Consider the following 18,357-nt stretch of genomic DNA (forward strand, 5'->3'; position numbering starts at 1 on the left):
GAACTCCTCCTGCCTTTTTGTGGAATACACTTGCATGAGAAGTGGATTTTTCCTCATGATTTGTCACTTTAACTTCTGCTACCTGTTATCCTATGTAAACCTGAAGCAACAGTCCTATATGTAATGTTGCAGTCCGAATGTCTGTAACAAGAAGCTAATATTTCAAGAAGAAGATTGACTCCAGCTGGAACAAACCACTGGGCAAACCCTCAATAACAGAAGTAATTTTTTTTCCATGCAAAGAGGCAAAATAATATGGATAATGATGTAGCACCACATTACGAACAGAATGGTGAATTTTCAAAGCTTTGTAGAAAATTTAGTGTATGTTGTTTTCATGTATGTATTTTGAAGGCAGCCCCATAATGAGAAGCACAGTTTTAAAGAAATTCCAAGGGCTTTTGCTTCAATGTGTGTAACTGATTCACTTTAAAATTCACTTTAAAAGCTACTGGGAACATTTTGTTATGTCTGAAAAAAAAAAAATCTGGCTTTAAGCTACAGGGGTATTTGAAGCATATACAAAAAAGAGTTGTTAACTATTCTGTACACTGTTTTTACATAGGTAAGGGGCACAAACTGTCACCTTGTGTACAAAGGGCTTCCCTATTTATTTATTGAGCAAATCACTTAGATATACTAATCGTTTCAGCACTTCTGCACACTATATTTTTTATCTTGGTGGACTAAAAGCTTGTGTACTTGTATTTGTTGTTTTAATCTCTTGTGTCATGTTATCAAATAATTTTAAAGCAGGAGGAAAATTTGCATGAAGTAAAATGCACCTTTTTCTCTGCCTAAGCTGCTAGGGAACAGCAGATACTGGAGAAGGAGAGAAGAGCAAAACTTCAATATGAAAAGCAAATGGAGGAGCGATGGAGAAGACTGGAGGAACAGAGGCAGAGAGAAGAGCAGAAGAGAGCAGCTGTTGAAGAAAAACGGAGACAAAAGCTTAAAGAGGAGGAGGTAAGGTCCACTGGGAGATGTACAGCAGAGCAACTCTGTATGGTAGCATTACACATAGCTGAATATTGACATGCATTAGAGGTTGATTGCTTTTTTTGGCCCAGAGACACGTGGGCATTACTTTGGGAACTGCAACCGCACATCACCACAGCTATAAATACTCTACTACTGCTCATATATCAAAAACATTTTTCAGAGCTTTTTTGTCTCTTGATTTTTGTCTGATCTCACCGAATAGTCATCTACTTAGGCTCACGTATCCGGGACTCTGACTGTCAGATGATAAAGCACCAGCTTTCCAGAAGGTAGCATTTAAAGATGAGTGTTTCCATAAAATGGCAAGATTTTTCTTACTGTTTTGTTTACTGTCTGTGAAACTGAACAAATGTTTATGAAAATGTTTTGTTTTCCTCATAAAATCAGAAGTTCTTAAAGCAGTGGATATTCTGGGCTGTTTTAAAATTTTAGCACAGAGCAGAATTTATCACATATCTTTTGAAGCATCTTTATACCCCTCCTCTCTCCTATTCTCCCTGTTGAGAACATTTAAGGTTCTTTTTTGCTCTAGAGAGTCCAATTTCTGATGCAGATCTCTGAATGCAGTGTGTGTATGTGTCTCTCTCTGCATGACGTTCTGTAGAAAACACTAGCACTGCTACTGCAACTGATAAAGAATTAAATGATTTTTGGAAAAGGGAAGGGGGCAGTGGTTTAAAAAAGAAAAAGAAAAAGCCAAAAGAAGATATTTCCCTAGTTCCTAGATAAAAAGGCTCTAGAAACCTGCAGTTATTAACCTTCCTTTTCTGCCCCCCATCTTTTGATCAAGATATCTTTGCAAAAGAGGTAAAACACTGCTGCGTGGGATCAGAATAACATACTGCTGTCCATTGAAATTTTTTTATTGTTTGATTTTTCACTTTAACCTGAAGAGAAGATTATATCCTGCCATTCCTCTTTCAACTGTAACATAACATACTGATTGTGATTTCTGCATAATAGCTGATAATTAATTTTAAAATACTTTGTCATGTTGTTTGTTTCAAATTTTGGTAAGAAAAATAGCAAAACCAAGAAACAATGGGTAGGAGATCTTTCTCCTTCTGTTGTAACATCATTGACCTGATGTGCTTCTTCCCTGGTATTTCTCACTGTAATAACCTTTTGTACCTAAGCAAAATTGGTCCCCTTTATGGAGGTTGTAAGGGGAAGTGGTAAGTACAAAAAATTTCAAAACCCTGCCATCAAAATTTGCACCAGAGCAGGGCAGGGAGAGGAAGAGGAGATGTGGGAAGAGTGAGCAACTGCCTGCTTTCCCTGCCTGTATGGTTTGCCTGTACTGGAGAAATTGGGGCAGGGTTGTCAGACATAAGAGAGACTGTGCCAGGTCAGACCCAAAGGTCTGTTCGTTGGGGACCCAGTCTCCTGTAATGGCCTCCTGCACTTGTCCAGAGATGGACTTAAGAAGAGATGTTTCGTGATGTTTCTCCCAGGCATCGGCAAGGCTATTGCAGCTCCCCAACACCCCATACATGTGATGGGAGACTTCTCTAGCATCGAGAGAAAGGCTTGCTGCTTCCAAGTGTTTGGTCATAATATGAATACTACTCTTACCTCTGCTCACTGAGCTGGTCCTTCAAGCTTAAACTGACTAAAGACTTTGGGGAGCCAAGGCTCCCAAGCCAGCCCAGGCCTGGCTCCTTTCTCTTTCCTTTCCTCCCTCCCCTCTCCTCCAGGTTGAGGAACCTGAGGGAAGGCTATGGGGGCAGGAGGACAGGAGAGAATGCTTGTTTGTTTGGGGCTGCAGTAGACCTGGTGGGAGGAATAATCCAGGAGCCTCTGCAAGAGGGGCGGGTACATAGGAGAATAATCTGTAGAACAGGGGAGGATGAGGGAAGAAGGAAATTGGGGAGAAGAGACAACCACCACCTCCTGGCTTCTCTTCACAGTTACTTGTCATTCCCTCGTTTCTCAAATTCTACTTGAATTCTACTGAAGGATCTGCCAAATCCCAACACCCCAGCTTTTCTGATGAGAAACCTCAAACCCTGTACACGTAGTACTAGTGGAGGTGTGAGTAAGGATGGTGATGAAGTTACAACTCCCTGGACATTACAAGTTCCTTGCTGCTTGTGAGTCATTCTGGACATTTGAGGCCTTCTTTACTGGAAGAACTTTGAACCAGTATTTCCCACACCTGTGGGAGGGGTTGTGCCCTGGCCAGTGAGCCAATATACTGCAGCATGTTCTCAGTGTTTCTCCTTTTAGCACTGGTTTACACTGGGTGGGGACTGGAACACCCATTTTACCTGCTCGTCAGGTGTCTGAAGTGCCAAGTAGAGGGATTTTCTTCCTTGCTCTCTGCCTTAGTGGTTGTCCTTTATATCTTCCTTAAGTCTTTTTTTCCTTGCTTTTTAGCATAGCATAAGGCAGTGCATATTTCTGATCGGAACAGGTTATATAAATCTCTCTCTAGAAAATGCTGTTATTGAATCTGTGGAAGTTTGAGAGAGATGAATGGCTCTTAATAAACTGTGGGGACTTGTTGGCTTCCTACATTGGAGCATCCTCTGCTTGGCTGTTTTGCATGAAAAGGACTCCTCAAAGAGGAGATGGCTGAAGTTTGATTTATTTTACTTACTTTTTCCCTTCTACAGTGGGAAGGGAGATGGTGGTTTTAAAGTCTGTGTTGATGGGCATAGAGGTGGTGTGGCAGAGTTCTCTGGGACAGCTGGAGCTCATTGTAGAGCACAGTGAAAGTGTGTCCAGTTCCTCAGACAGGAACCAAATAAACATGTCTGAAAATCATCCTGTGTGCATTGACTGCACATTTCTTATCTGTAGAGGTTTTAGTAGCACTGCCCTTTCCTCCATATTACTTTTAAAGCTGCCCACTTCCTTTAGTAAAAGGACCCTTAAGGAAAGTGTGGTGGTGTTCAACAGAAGCTGTTAAAGAGTTGCTTTTAACAGTAAGTAGCCAGTGGCTTTGGGACTGGATAAAAGCAAAACTAGTCCTTGTTCAGGTAGAATAATTTTTTCACTTTCCCTGTCTTGAACTTACATGTGACTTGTAAATACTTTGCAAATAAACATCTAGCTGTACACAGGGTACTGGGAAGTCTCTGTAGAAGCTGTGTTCTTCTGTTCTTGCATTTCGTAACACAATATGAGCATCACTTGTATGGGCCATGTCAAGAATACTAGTGCAAATAAGGGTGATAACATCCATCTAGTCAAATATCCACTTTATATAAAACCGTCAGATTTTTTTTAAAAGGAAATTGATAAAATTAGTACTGATCCTACCAATATAATAACATCTAAATGAACCGCTACTGGTAGACAGCATCAAATCTAATCCAGCACTCAGACTTGGAAGATTGATGTAACAGCTGCTAAATGGACAAGAATATCCTGCAGCATTGGAGAGATTGTTTTGGTGCACATGCACTATTTGTTACATTTGTGAAAAGTATGCTCTTAAACACAAGAGAGTGAAAAACTCTCCAGATGTTTTAGCATTAATTACTATATTATAATTCAAAGTTAATTACTTTTTGAATCATAATATATGAAAACAATAAATGCTTCCAAACATGTTTTGGCAATTCATATAGTGAGTGGAGTTCAGTTGCACGAGTAATACAAAAATTTTGCTGCCAACTTTGAGATTGCTATGCAAGCAGTCTCTCAATTCGCTGTGTGGTGGACATGAGACAAGTTTAGTCCTCATTACGACACCGGCTGTCCTCTGCTCCCCCCCTTGCCATTACTTGCTGCTGCAGCTCCCCATGTACCTTAGCACAGGGCCTGCATTTGTCCTATGTTGTTCTTTGCACACACCCTTAATAAATTTTCCCTTTCTCCACACCCGTAATTGTAATTGGTTAAGAGTAGAAATTAATTCTATTCAGGAGGGTAGTTAAATTTAAAAATACTGTATTGCTTTTTAATGCATTCTTTAAATGGAAAATAACAGAGCTCTCTTGGTGCTATGTGGAAGAGCTACTCAAAAGACGAAGCCAACTGATAAAATCAGGAAACTGTGAGCTACTTGCAGTGCTGATGAATATATAAAGTGAAGAGGAAAAGGGGTTTTGGGCTCTTTTAGATGTTTGTATTGTAGGTGTAGGGTAGATTGTTTTAGAATTTGTTTGCATAAATTATTTTAAAATTGTAAATTTGTAAAATTAATTTTTTCCTTGTTTTCACATCTGTGTTGTGTTTTACATAGAGACAAGGAAAGTACTTCAGTCAAATTACTTGCATTCTCACTATTGGTTTTTGGGTTTGTTTTTTTTTCTTTTTTTAAATTCAGACAGTGCAAACATTTGTTCTGTTGCTTAGTCTGAGGAAAACCTGTATGAATAACTATGGATATTGGAAAGTAACATGCATATTTTCGATACTAGCAGTAGATGGCTCTCTTCTTATGGATTTATCATTCTTAATTTAACCTACATGCAAAGCTTGTACATTATATTTTTTTCTGAAAGCTCACTATATATTTAGTGTGGAGATTATTTCCTCAATCTATAGCTGTTAAGAGTTCCCAAATGAGGATCACATAGGTTCTTAAGAAGGTACTTCATCTATAACATAGACAAGAAGGATTTTGCGTATTGTGTGCAGATGAAGGAATGCTTTGTCTTCTTTAGTTTTCATCACAGACCGAATTATTAGTGTATGAGTTGTTTATGCTATGCTTCCATGTGTCTTACTGTTTTCTTTGGCTTTTTAGTTTTGTGCTAACTTAAAATGTTTTTTTAATAAGTATCCTTTCCTTGTTAAAAATGGTCTTCATATTGTTCTTTATTTCAGCTATATCTGCAGGGTTTCATGAGATTTAATAATTATGTTCTATAGTGCTTTAATGAAAGGCTCTTTGCAAATGAAAATGAATGACCCTCTCCACATCGTGTAATTGAAGATTTCAACCTCAGATTGTAGGTAGCATGGGCTTTCAAATATGTATGAAAAATCATTTAATTTCTTTTATCTATTTCATCAGGCATTTTATTCTTAAAACAGCACTTTCATAGTAGGTGGTATAAGTGTATTCTGTGGTTTGCAAACTAGAGAATATTGCTCATCCTTGCTCCAAGCAGCATTAAAAAAAAAAAAAAAAACCAAAAACAAAAAACCCAAACATAAATCACCCAGATAATTGAAGCTTGACTGCTTTCATCTTATCTTTTTTATTAATGTATAACAATATTCATTAGATATGGAAAGAAAGATTCTGAATAAGTGTATGCTTCAATGAGAAAGAAATGGGAGGGTGATTTTCCTTTGTAAAGAGTGTGGGTAGAAAGGTATATTGGGGCAAGATACATAATAGAAAAAAATAATAAAAAGCAGACTGCAGAGAAGAACTGGTGATGAAATAGGAGGTGAGGTTTGGAAAGCGTAAGTACGGAAAAGAGACTCAAATAGAATTAAATTAATGTTGGGATGTGGGAAGTTAAAAGCAAAAAGTGTGAAACTGAAATGCAAAGCCAGCACACACAGGTTTTAAATGTGAAAATTGCATCATCAAGTAGTAAGAGACAGACTGCAGCAAATTAAATCAGAGGGGAGTGACTTTGGCTTCCAGGGACTGGAGGATTGCTTTCTTTTCACACCCAAAGTACAGCCAAGAAGTGGTAGGGTATTGAAAACTGTGGGGTTTTTCTGTGCTGTTGCAGAAGAGGCTGTGCTTGAGCTTGTGATGCTTTGTGCGTTTGCTCTGTAGGGAGAAAAGGGAGGAGGAAAGAGGCAGAGAGCATTTGCGTGCCTGCCTGGACACTGATGGCACTGACTAGATGGAAGCGGGGAATAAAGAGGCGGGGAGGGCAGGGAAGCAGCTTCCTGCTTTCAGTGGTCTTTGAATGATGTTACCTGATAGACCGTGAGCTAAAGACATATAAGAGAGACAAAACTGAAGTGAGAGCTCAAAACACATGACCAAAGATCGTCTTCCTGGAGGTGGCAGCAGAAATTGTAATAGGGCGGGTCACCTGGCTGAAAGGTAACGGGGACAGGAGAGCTGAGAATGATAGAAAGGGTATGCGAGATTTGCCTTTTTTCACTCTTTGTATACAGGGTAATATAATGGAATTATTTATGGTCCAAGTGATTTGTAATAAAATGAAGAGAAGAGAGCTTAAAGACAAAAGGTAGTGGCTCGCTGTTGAAATTGATGGATAATTGGTAGCAGGGTTGGATGAGGTGGAAAAAATGAGATCAGAAATAAATTACTGGAAGTCATGGTAGTAGAGAGACTGTTCAAAGACATGGAAGAGACAAAAGTACATTGCGGACAACCAGCAGATGATGAGAGGGCATCTGGCATTGTAGAAAGCTGGCGACCACAGAGAGCACTCCAGCAAGGTAACACGAAGTTTACAGGTACGTGCATAGAAGTTCCAGGCATGGTAGTTACTGGAGGTGCCTGATGTTAGGGTCTGATCTGCTGAAGGAGCTCCATCAGAGGCAACAGGCTCAACATCAGTGCAGAGACTGAAGGAGACGTGCTTGAACAAAGACTGAAATCTTGTGGTAAGATATCTGAGGGAGGGGGAATAGGAAGCCTAGACCAAAGTCATGAATCAGTGAGAGAAAGTAATCTGGCCAAGAGATGCAGGAGAGGTTTTCTGCGCAGTTGATCTGAGCTACTAAAAGATACTGGGGGCAGAGCAGGGGATTGATAGAAATCAAAGGGGATATGGTGTAAGCACAGAAACCTGCAGGATCAAGGGTGTGGAATGGATAGAGTAGGCGTTTTATACTAGACCAGAAGGGCATAGCAAAGATAATAAGTAATAGGACCAAAAATACTAATGGGATCAAAGGGCTAAAAACCATTGGGGCAGGAGTTGGAGGCAGCAAGAGTAGGCTTATCTTTCCCAGTAGGGGTTTGGCTGCTGAAATGTGAAAGTGAAGAGGTTGCCAGATACAAATGCAGTACTGGGAGGAGGAAGGAAAGAGGGTGGTAGATGATGGAACAGTGAGTAGGGGAGAAACAGGTTTTATCTGCTTGGAAGGAGGAGAAGAAAAGGTGCAGAGATCATTGCTACAACAGTAAACCACTGAGGAACTAGCAGAGGGAGGAGGTGGGAACAAAGCTGAGTGCAGGTCTTTGAGAGTTAGGAGATGGTGGTGAGGGAGTAAGATGACCATAGGGAGCTGTAAGTTAAAGGTATAGAACAGGATTTGGGGAGGGAGAGAAATCTCCTTCTTGTTCTTCCCCATCTGAAAATTCTAACTCATCAAGCCATGGAGAAGAATGGAGGGGTGGAGGGGAAAAGAAAAATAAATCTCAGAACAGCACGATCTGGGATTGCACTAAAAAAATACACAGGGGAGGAAAAAAAATCAAAAGCTCTTAAATGCCTAGACTGTAAAGAACGTAGTGGAAGAAAGGAGGGCTTTTTGTAAAAATAAATAAATAAATTGGGCATCCTGCAAAGTAACCTACTTTGGGTTTGAAGTGATCATTTATCTGCGTGGCTAGGAGGAGCCACTGGCATTGCAGCAATTTAGCTGTGCTCAGAAAGGGGTGGAAGAAAATCCTGAGGTCTGCATAGACAAGAAGGAGTTAATGCTTGTCGAGCATTATTCTTACACAAATTAAGTCCAGAGCACAGCAGCAGCCTCACCAGCAGGAGCAGATGCTAAGCAGTGATGCAACCTGTGTTATTTACTTAGGCCTCTGTAGTGACCTCAGTGGCTTGCAGACAAAGGATACACGTATCTGGAGGTAGGTAGCATGCTGATACCTTCTTTATTCAGTCCTTTTTCTTTTACTGCAAACAAGCTCCTGTAATCATCTTGTGTGGAGCAACAGGGGATCTGTGTATTTTTAGCATGGTTTCAAGAAGGAGGAAAAAAGAAAGCCCCCAAAGAACTGATTCAGATTTCGTTCCTCTTTTTGTACCAATATAACCAGGAACGTTTAGAAGCCATGATGCGTAGGTCCCTTGAACGCAGCCAGCAGCTGGAACAGAAGCAGAAGCGATGGTCGTGGGGAGGAGCACTGGCTGCAGGCTCAGGAGGGAGAGACGGTAAGTGAAACAGGCTGCCTGCATTGCAGATCTTGAAGTGCAAAATGCATGAGGCTGTGGAGATAGTAAGGATGATGCATTTTATAGTTAGGGTGGTACTGTACGGGCTACTGCCCTGGGGCGTGAATAGATGCTTTGTAACTGCTTGCCAGGCTTCCTCTCTCTAATACCTTCTGGGGAGAAAGGTCATTCCTAACTTTAGGAATGCAGATAATTTTAATAGAGTAACCAGAATCTCTTTGGAGGATGCTAAATGCTAAAATTAAAATTTCTGCTCTCTCTCCTTTATTCTCTTCCCCCGCATTGTCTTCCCATGCGCACAGTTAGCAAATTTAATATTCACCAAAGGACTGAGTGCTGTCTAAGCCTTGCAAAAGATGACCTGTTTTTGTTGGTACTTCTAAAAACCTGATGGGAATTTCTAGATGACTATGCAGCATGTGCAGTTTAAAATAGTTTGATTTTTTTCCCCCACATACTTTTTGTTGCTGCTTTTTTTTTTTTTTTTGGCTTCAGAACAAATTATTTTTATTACATAATCAGTCATGTCCTGCTTTTGTATTTAAAAAATATGCATGTTTTCTCTTGTAAATCATATAATTTATTTAAATCTGTCAGGTTTGAATAAACTGATGTTATGGGGAAAAATATCCATGTTTGGGTGATGATGAAATATAGCGGTTACTCTCTTTTAAGCAATGTGTAAATATACTTAACTCTAAAAAGGCAAACTGTTTCACATCATAGTTTTTCCCGGAATGCCATCAGAAAAGCCAGGAAATTAAATATATGTGATAATAAAAGAATTCTTTTATACTTTGAGAAGGAAACCGGTTTGTCTTAGTGATGCAGTTTATGCTTAATTCCAGCTCCCCCAACTTATTCAGTAATTTCTTTCACCTCTTTTTGCTCTGATTTCTCTGCTGTGTAGGTGAATCAGAAAATACCCCACCCCCTGTTCTAGGTTTAGCTGCCAACACCCTTCCTCCAGACCCTGTGACCTCTACTGCTCCTGCTGATTCCTTCAATGGTATTTCAGAGAATCACAGTACCATTGTGTCTTGTTTATAACTGTTCTAATCACTGTAACCCATCCACTGATCTTGTCCTTCCTAACCACTGTTTTCTTATTATTTCAGTCTGGTACTCTACGGCATTACCCTTAGTGATGTAGACCAAATGTCTTTTTAATTTCCTTTTAATTTTGCCATGGTGGAGCAGTGCATGCCTCACATTCCAGCACAGTAGAGGCATTTCATGGTTTTCTCACTAACTATAGACTTCTAGCTCTCAGATTATCATCTCTGTTAATTTTGTGGGTGCTCTGTGTTTGTATGTGTGTGTAAATATAATTACACGTATATTTGACAGTTCTAATGGACATGTGCAGGTGCTGTTGAAGAAAAAATTTCAGTTGCACAGTAAGAGAAAATGTGTTATGGAGATAATGTTTCATCAAAACGGTCATCTTCCGTCTCAAGGGCCTTTTTCGGCAATATTTTACAGTAAAACAAGAAAATTTGGTATAAACAGACAATGCTCTATTTTCAGCCTCCTGAAGTGGATTTTGGCCAAGCTGCCATTTGTAACAAACTCAAGTAGCTGACTTTGTTTAGGCAATCGTGTTTTGTTTTTCTCAGTAGTAGTAGTAGTAGTAGTAATAATAATAATGATGACAATAATAATAATAATAATAGTAATAATAATAGTAATAATAATAATAATGCTCTATTTTTTAATCATAAAAGGACTGTGAAGTAGATGAGTGCTCCAAAATTAAGAACGGATTGAGTACAGGATTTATAATTTTGATTGCAGATGTGCTTGGCATTTTGAAAATGCAATGCAGCCTGCTCTTTTAGGAAGTAGTTCCTTCTCTCCCCCAAGAGGAGGAGCTAGGCTTGAATATTACTCCTGCAGAATGCTCAGTAAATTTTGTCCTGGCCAGGGTCTCACAGAACTTTTATTTCTGTGCAAACAGATTCAAATTTTTTTACTAATTGTTGTTCATGTACAGAGAGATTTTGATGTGCAACAGCCTGTAGCACAGGCTGCAATGTTTTGATGTTTTGTAGCATACCAGCATTGTACCTGCTTTTTTAAAAACACAAACATAGAGAATTGTATTGTTTACTGTGATAGGTGGAGGCAGACGTTGCAGACCCCAGTGAGGCTATGTTTCGATGGATGTAATAGGGAATGTGGTAACTTAGGGGCTGCAGAATTAGGGCCATATATATGTCTTTAGCCAAAAGTATTTTTGGTTTTGAAAGAAAGAAAATTCAAATTTAAGGAACAAAGCATCTATACTTTTAGTTTTTGAGCATCATGCCGTGATCATCATATAGTAGTACACTGTAGTAATACACGAATAATGTTCTCCTGTCATTCTGTTGAAAAAATGGCAAAGTAGGAAATAGGTATTTGCTCAAACAGACTTTGTCAAACAGTATTTTGGAAGAAACAACAAACAAAAACGAAAGCACTTGAGGTAGTACCAAAAAACTTCTTTTTTTTAATTCTTTTTTTAAAATATTCTCAAGCACAAAAAGATAAAGCCAAATGGCTAATGCCAAATCAGTCATTGAAACAGTTCTCATCGTGCAAACGCACAAATGTTGATTATTTCATTTTTGTGTTAGGATAATACTTGATGTCTACTCCAGTTCTTCCTCATTGAAAGTAGAGGGAGGGGGGATGGAGGTGAGGACTTCAGAGTTGTCATATGTACAGTCCATTTTCTTTAGGTAACTTTCTGCTTGTGCTGGTATTGAATATCTTGTATCAGAATGGCTTGACTCATTCAGATCTGATACATAATTATTTGCCTGTGGCAGTACAAAAGATAGGCTACCGTAAAAGTGAAATGTTGACTTCACAAGCAGAAAAGTTGCATCCCAAAGCATGTCTTATAAAATAGTGGTCCTCCAGCAGTCGGAAAGAGCTTATCTCATGCCTTAATGCTATGATCAGTGGCCAGGGCAAGGAGTGCAAACGCGAGGTTAATTTTGGGAGCTTATCAACAGTGTGATGTGAATACAAATATCTTCAATGCGTCTCTCTGCAGCATGTGACAAACTTTCAGCTTCTACAATGAATCTGCCAAAGCAAATGGAATCGCCAATCAGTAAGCGCCTCTCCTCCTCCACAGCGGCAATAACACATTCCCCCGACAGAGGCAAGTGAATATGCTGGTCTCCTACCAGCGTAAACTCTCCTTCTGCTTAAAGCACTTCTTGTCCATATAGCTATGTTACGCGCTTATGTCTGTTACTCAAAAGAACTCAAACTTTTGGGGGGTTGTAAGTCAGTACAATAAAATAGTTCTGCAGCCTGTCCCAAGACTGTGCTGCCGCGCTGGAGATCCTAGGCCAGCCACAAACGCTGTGGGCTTTTTTATAGATTCTTTTTTAATTTTTGATACTCCAGCGAACAGGGTTGTAAGTATATGCTGGGCTGCAGCAGTTTCCCGTAAGTGTACAGCTTGTGATCTTCTAGCCAAATAATGAAAAACAAGCGAACCAAACATGTGGCTCAACAATAGACATGGGATGTACCGTGGGCAGAAGTATGTCCAGTGAGCCACCTGGGACACTTCAGTCTGGTGACCAGAGTTGTAGAAACCCTGAGCCATCAGAGGCTCAGCAAAAGATGATCATCTTGCAGGATTAGGGGTTACTAAACGCTACAGAGAGGACTGAAGGGTTTACCCCACTGTAAACTCTTTGGATTTTTTCGGTTTGTTTTGAGTCTCTCTTCCTTTTCCCCCCTCTTTTTCTTTAATGAGAAAAAAAAATATTGACTGAAATAAGTGACAATGAAGGCTTATTTCTAGAATGAAAAGAGAAGGTAAATTTACTTTCATTTCTGAATTGCTTAATTAAAACTCATCAACAACTTTGAGGTTATTATGATAGATGGCTATATACATGCAAGTAATAAAAACATCTATAAATATCTTTCTTAGATAGTTGATGCTTATATTTATGGAGTAGGAAGGGATGCAGGCATGTTGTATAAATAAGACTTATATAATGGGATGAGACTGCAAATTTTAAATGCAGTCCCAGTATGGTTGGCTTGCTAGTGAGTAGCTGTGCCGTTACACCAAATGTTTCACCTTTTCTACTGGGGGAAAAAGGCAAACCTTGTTCATGCTGAGTCATGAAAGCAACCATTTTGGAGAATGGAACATGCCTGTGTGTAAGAACAAAATGCAACACGGTCTTAACCTTACTATATTTATTGTACACGTGGGAAAATAATTCAAAATGATGGGGAAACTAGAAATCTTTTTTCAAAAGGAATGAAAATTATCTTTGAATATTTTAAATCTCAAACACTTCATGTTTTTTTAATTTCATGTAATCATTTCATTGTTTTGTTTCAGTTATTTTTATGTAACAGTTTTATTTCTTTGCATTTTAAATTTTATTTTATTTGCTCCCATCCTTCAGCTCACCGCATGCATCTTAGTCCAATGGAAAATTTTATTGTTTCTCGACTGCTGACTCCCACACAGTCATCTTTAGCCAGAAGCAGAAGTACATTAATGCTTTCTGAGCAGTACAATAATCCAGGTAAAAATGTGAATTACTCACTTGGAAACGTTAAGGTACATTTTTGGTTGCATTTGAGTAGTTGCTGAAAGAAATGGAGTGCTGTGAGCCAAATGACAATTTACATGATAGTACAAAATCAGCGATGACCTAAGTTGTTCGTAATAGCAGTGTATTTAAAAGCTTGAAAAACGCATCATCTTGTTCTGAATGTCTTCTTTTTAAAAAGAAAATATTTAAAAAAAAATAATTAACAAAATCACCAAAACCTAAGCCAATGGAAAACTGAATATATTCGTTTAGGAAACATGGTTTTTTTAGACCAGTGTGTGACACCTCTCAGAGGCTTTATTTAGTAAATTAATGTCATCCCCTTTCATACCCGAATAGTATGTAGGACAAAAATCCCAGTGCACCATTTGAGCCTTAATTATTTTTGCGAGGGTTTCAGTTCTTTGCTGTTAAATTATGTCTTGCCTTTAACTGTGTGATTATATGTGTAGTTATATGTATACAGGGGGGTGTGTATACTTAGAGGGAAAAACTTTAGAGGGAAAAACAGAGACACTGACCGGAAGGTGTCAGTTCCAGAAATTGCTGATCTTTAAGAAACTAAAAATTAGGGATGATAGTTACAGTTCCTATCTGTAAATGGCAGTCTAACAAAACCCTTATTTTGCAAACATCTACAACACTAATGCTTCCAGTCCTGCTAATACTTAGGCAAGTCCTGCTTATAAAGCTATACCTGGTCATAGTGTTTGCTGAAAAAAGGACAGAAGTCTAACAGCTTTTATTATTTTTATTAAACACGCAAAAAAAAGCCAAACCCCACACCAAAATGCCTGTCTGCAAAAGGAAACTTTTTTTCATTATAAAACTGGTTAGACCAGATAAAACTGGTAGATCAGTATAAGACTGATCATCTTTATGGTCAGAATTTTTATATGGCCTGGTTGAAATAGGCTCAGGTCCTGCATCTGTGCTTTTAATACAAAGCTACATAAAAATTAATTACAGAGTAAGCCTACTTTCCTTTGTGCGTTACTTCTTTGTTACAGTGTGTAGGGACATTGGTATTGAATGGCTTGGAAATTACTTCCCTTGTCTCTACATTAAAAGCAGCAGCTGTTGGAAGCAGAAATGATGTTGTACAGTACTTGGCCCATGAAAAAATCCCGTTTACTTACTGCTCAGGGATCAACTACTGTGAAGACTGAACAAAAGCCAACTTGAAATTAGATCAGTATATTCTGCTTAAAATTTTGAGGTGAATTGCTGGGGCCACATACAGATACTGTTTTCTGTGTTGTATTTGATATTGAAGAAATCAATAGGGGCTTTCTTTGTCCTTCCCCACTCGTTTTGTTTGTAAACTCCCAGCTTCATCTGTCTCTTCATCGCAGGATCTTTAAAGTAGCATGCTGGCATGTCTGGCAAGGATACTTTTTCCCCTCAGCTGAATCAGGAGTGCTGATTCTGGGAATAGTTCTCTGAACCAACGTCCTCCTGTCATTTCCTTGCAAGGCAATCAGGCTGTAGCACAGGCTGCAAACAGCATCAATACTCAGAGTGGCCATTGACAGTTTTGCCAGTAATTGTGAGCGAAAGGGCTGAGGGAGATCTCCCATTTGTGGTGTACTTCCCTCCGTAGAAGTCGTTTCCTGAACAGGGAACAGGGTTCTTCCTTTTCAAGAGCTCATACTGTGCCTCATGTCATTATACTCAGGTCAAAATTGCTCTGCTCCTGCATTTTCTATAAGTTTAGATGTAAGGAGCCTGAATTTAAGACTCTTTCTCTAGGACAATGCATTATTAATGTCACTCTGAGTCAAGACATTCAGGCAAATGGTTGTTATTGGATGTGTATAATTCAATTTTTTTTTTTTTACAGTTGAAGTAAAAATGCTTACCTTAATCAGCATTTAAGTTTCTGAGCATTTTTCTTAATAGTCAGTTAACTTTTGCCAATTTGCTGGAAAGTCATTCAAAGAATACACAGGCCCGGTTAAACTTAATAGCATACAAAAAGGCTTCATAAGAAATTTTATAGGACTGCCCCCAGTAAAAAAAAAAATACTGGAAATGTGAATTCCTTTATATTTGAGCATAATTACTGCTTTTCCATAGTTAATATTCTTCTTGACTTCAACTGAGTAAGACTGGAAACACACTATCACATGGTTACAATTAGTGTCTGTCCTATTAATAAAGCATATGCTCTGTTGATTGTTCTATATGTATGTGGAAGTTTCGTCTTAGAAGGCAATATGAACAAGAACAGGCGTAAAATACGCCATTTAAAAAAAATCCTGTTCATATTGCAAATAAAGAAAAAATACTCAGAAAGAGTTGCTCTGTAAGCTGTAATGCATGTGTCACACTCAAACTGACATTTACCACAAATAACAATAACTGAAATACCTACAGCAGCATTTAGTTTAGGTTTGGGGTTGTTTTTGTTTGTTTGGGTTTAAGTTAAGTATTATTTTGAAAAGCCATTAAGGCATTTAGGAACCTTTGCCATATTTAGGCTTTAACAAAAATAAAATTCCCTACTCTTTTGTCACCTTTCCTGTTTTGCAGTATTTGTTCAAAAGTCACCCAACTAGAGTTATTTGATTCCTCTTTTTATCAAGTGCAAAGGAAGCTGGAGTTTTCAGAAAAGAAAAGAATCACACTCGTAATCAGGTGATTCAGAAGGTATATGAGTGAGAGAGTGATATTGTAGAAATTTTTTTTTTTTAATTAAAAATCCTATAAAACGTTGCTTTTAGTTGAGGCATTTTTAGTAAACATGGGACAGTGCTGAATGTGTTATATAATGTGATCTTCTGAAATACTTTCAAAAAAAACCTTGAAAACTACCTTTGAACATTATAACGTAAAAGTATGCTGTTTTCTCCTCTCCTTTACTTCCTCCGTCTGTGCTCCCTTTTGCTCTTGCTATTGTACTATAACTCTTTAGTATTCCATATCTGTCCTCGTGTAGCACCAGCTAGTCCTCTTAAATCTCCCTACAAGCCTTCCCCCACCCGAAGCACCGACAGAAAGAAGGCAACTTCACCCTCCACTTCTGATGCCATGAAAGGGGCGGCTGCAGCTGAAGTTACTCAGGTGGGTTTGCGATTGTTTTTATTTCACTTCTGAATAAACTGACACGGCTTCTGGTAGTTGTTATCTTTCCCTTTCCCTTCATAAAATGTAAAGTGCTACCCCTGTTGTAAGAAACAGCAGTAAGAAAGTAAGCCTTGCATGCATCTGTTGCTTTTGTGCTCCTGTTTAGCAGCATTTTAATATCTTCCTCCTCCTGGGAATCAGTGCTGAGCACTGGTATTTGGAACAGCAACACCTTTATTTTCAGGGAACTGAGACTTCTGGCACTGGCATATGTTTCTGGACTTGCCTGGGAATGGGGAGGACAAATAGGATCTCTCTACTGAGTATGACTATCCCATGTTGCTGGTTAATTAGCAAGTGTCACATATTTCGGAAATTTGCCCAGTGTATTGACAATGCCTCTGTGTTACTCCCATTGCTTAACTCTTTCTGTGGGCATTTTTAATGCTGTGTGCTTAAAAGATGCATTACTGATCCACTGTAGTTTCCAGAAAAGCAAAGGCAAGTCATTCACCTGCACTAAGTCTACACAATGTAAGGCATGTTTTAAAAAATTTATGCTAGGCCTGTAAAAGCCACATAAGGTCCTGTGTCTTGTAAGGGGATTCATGCCATCTAAATTAGATGGCAAGTGAGAGGAGCAAAGCTGGAAGCTAAAGGTTTGTGTAGTGTCTTCCTTAGGTGTCATTCACAGTGTTAACATCCAGCAGCATTGCTGTGAGATCATAGAATCATTTGGGTTGGAAGGGACCTTCAAAGGCCATCTAGTCCAACCCCCCTGCAGTGAGCAGGGACATCTTCAACCAGATCAGGTTGCTCAGAGCCCCGTCCAACCTGACCTGGAATGTTTCCAGGGATGGGGCATCCACCACCTCTCTGGGCAACCTGGGCCAGTCTTTCACCACCTTCACTGTAAAAAAAATTCTTCCTTAAAAATTACTTCCTTGTCTATGATCTAAATCTCCCTTCTTTTAGTTTAAAACTGTTACCCCTTGTCTTATTGCTACAGGTCCTGCTAAAAAGTCTGTCCCAGTCTTTCTTATAAGCCCCTGTTAATTACTGGAAGGCTGTAATAAGGTGTCCCCGAAGCCTTCTCTTTTCCAGCCTGAACAACCCCAACTCTCTCAGCCTGTCCTCACAGGAGAGGTGTTCCATACCTCTGATATTTTTGTGGCCCTCCTCTGGACCTGCTCCAACAAGTCCATGTCTTTGCTGTGCTGAGGGCTCCAGAGCTGGACGCAGGACTCCAGGTGGGGTCTCACCAGAGTGGAGTAGCGGGGCAGAATCCCCTCCCTCGACCTGCTGGCCACGCTTCTTTTGATGCAGCCCAGGATATGGATGGCCGCCTGAGCTGTGAGCACACATTGCTGGCTCATGTCCAGCTTTTCATCCACCAGTATCTCCCAAGTCCTTCTTGGCACAGTTGCTCTCAATCCCTTCATCTTCCAGCCTGTATTGATACTGGGGTTGCCCCAACCCAGGTGCAGGACCTTGCACTTGGCCTTGTTGAACCTCATGAGGTTCACACAGGCCCATTCCTCGAGCTTGTCCAGGTCCCTCTGGATGGCATCCCGTCCCTCAGGCATGTCAACCGCACCACTCAGCTTTATGTCATCTGCAAACTTGCTGAGGCTGCACTTGATCCCACTGTCTGTGTCATTGATTAAGAT

The 18,357-nt window shown here is 39.5% G+C and overlaps 1 protein-coding gene across 1 annotated transcript in view; it reads left to right on the top strand.

Moving 5' to 3' along the window:
- Positions 1 to 802: 802 nt before the first annotated feature.
- Positions 803 to 18,357, top strand: part of MAP7D2 (MAP7 domain containing 2) — a gene marked incomplete at its 5' end in the record, with an annotated part of 33,764 nt that continues 16,209 nt past the window's right edge. The window contains 5 exons of the mRNA XM_010291185.1: positions 803 to 966; positions 8,894 to 9,008; positions 9,940 to 10,038; positions 12,076 to 12,186; positions 16,560 to 16,684. Of these exons, the coding sequence (XP_010289487.1) occupies positions 803 to 966; positions 8,894 to 9,008; positions 9,940 to 10,038; positions 12,076 to 12,186; positions 16,560 to 16,684 (614 nt within the window). The remainder of the gene's footprint in view (positions 967 to 8,893; positions 9,009 to 9,939; positions 10,039 to 12,075; positions 12,187 to 16,559; positions 16,685 to 18,357) is intronic.

Source organism: Phaethon lepturus, unplaced genomic scaffold, assembly GCF_000687285.1.
Source record: "Phaethon lepturus isolate BGI_N335 unplaced genomic scaffold, ASM68728v1 scaffold5277, whole genome shotgun sequence".
In the NCBI taxonomy this organism is placed as follows: domain Eukaryota; kingdom Metazoa; phylum Chordata; class Aves; order Phaethontiformes; family Phaethontidae; genus Phaethon; species Phaethon lepturus.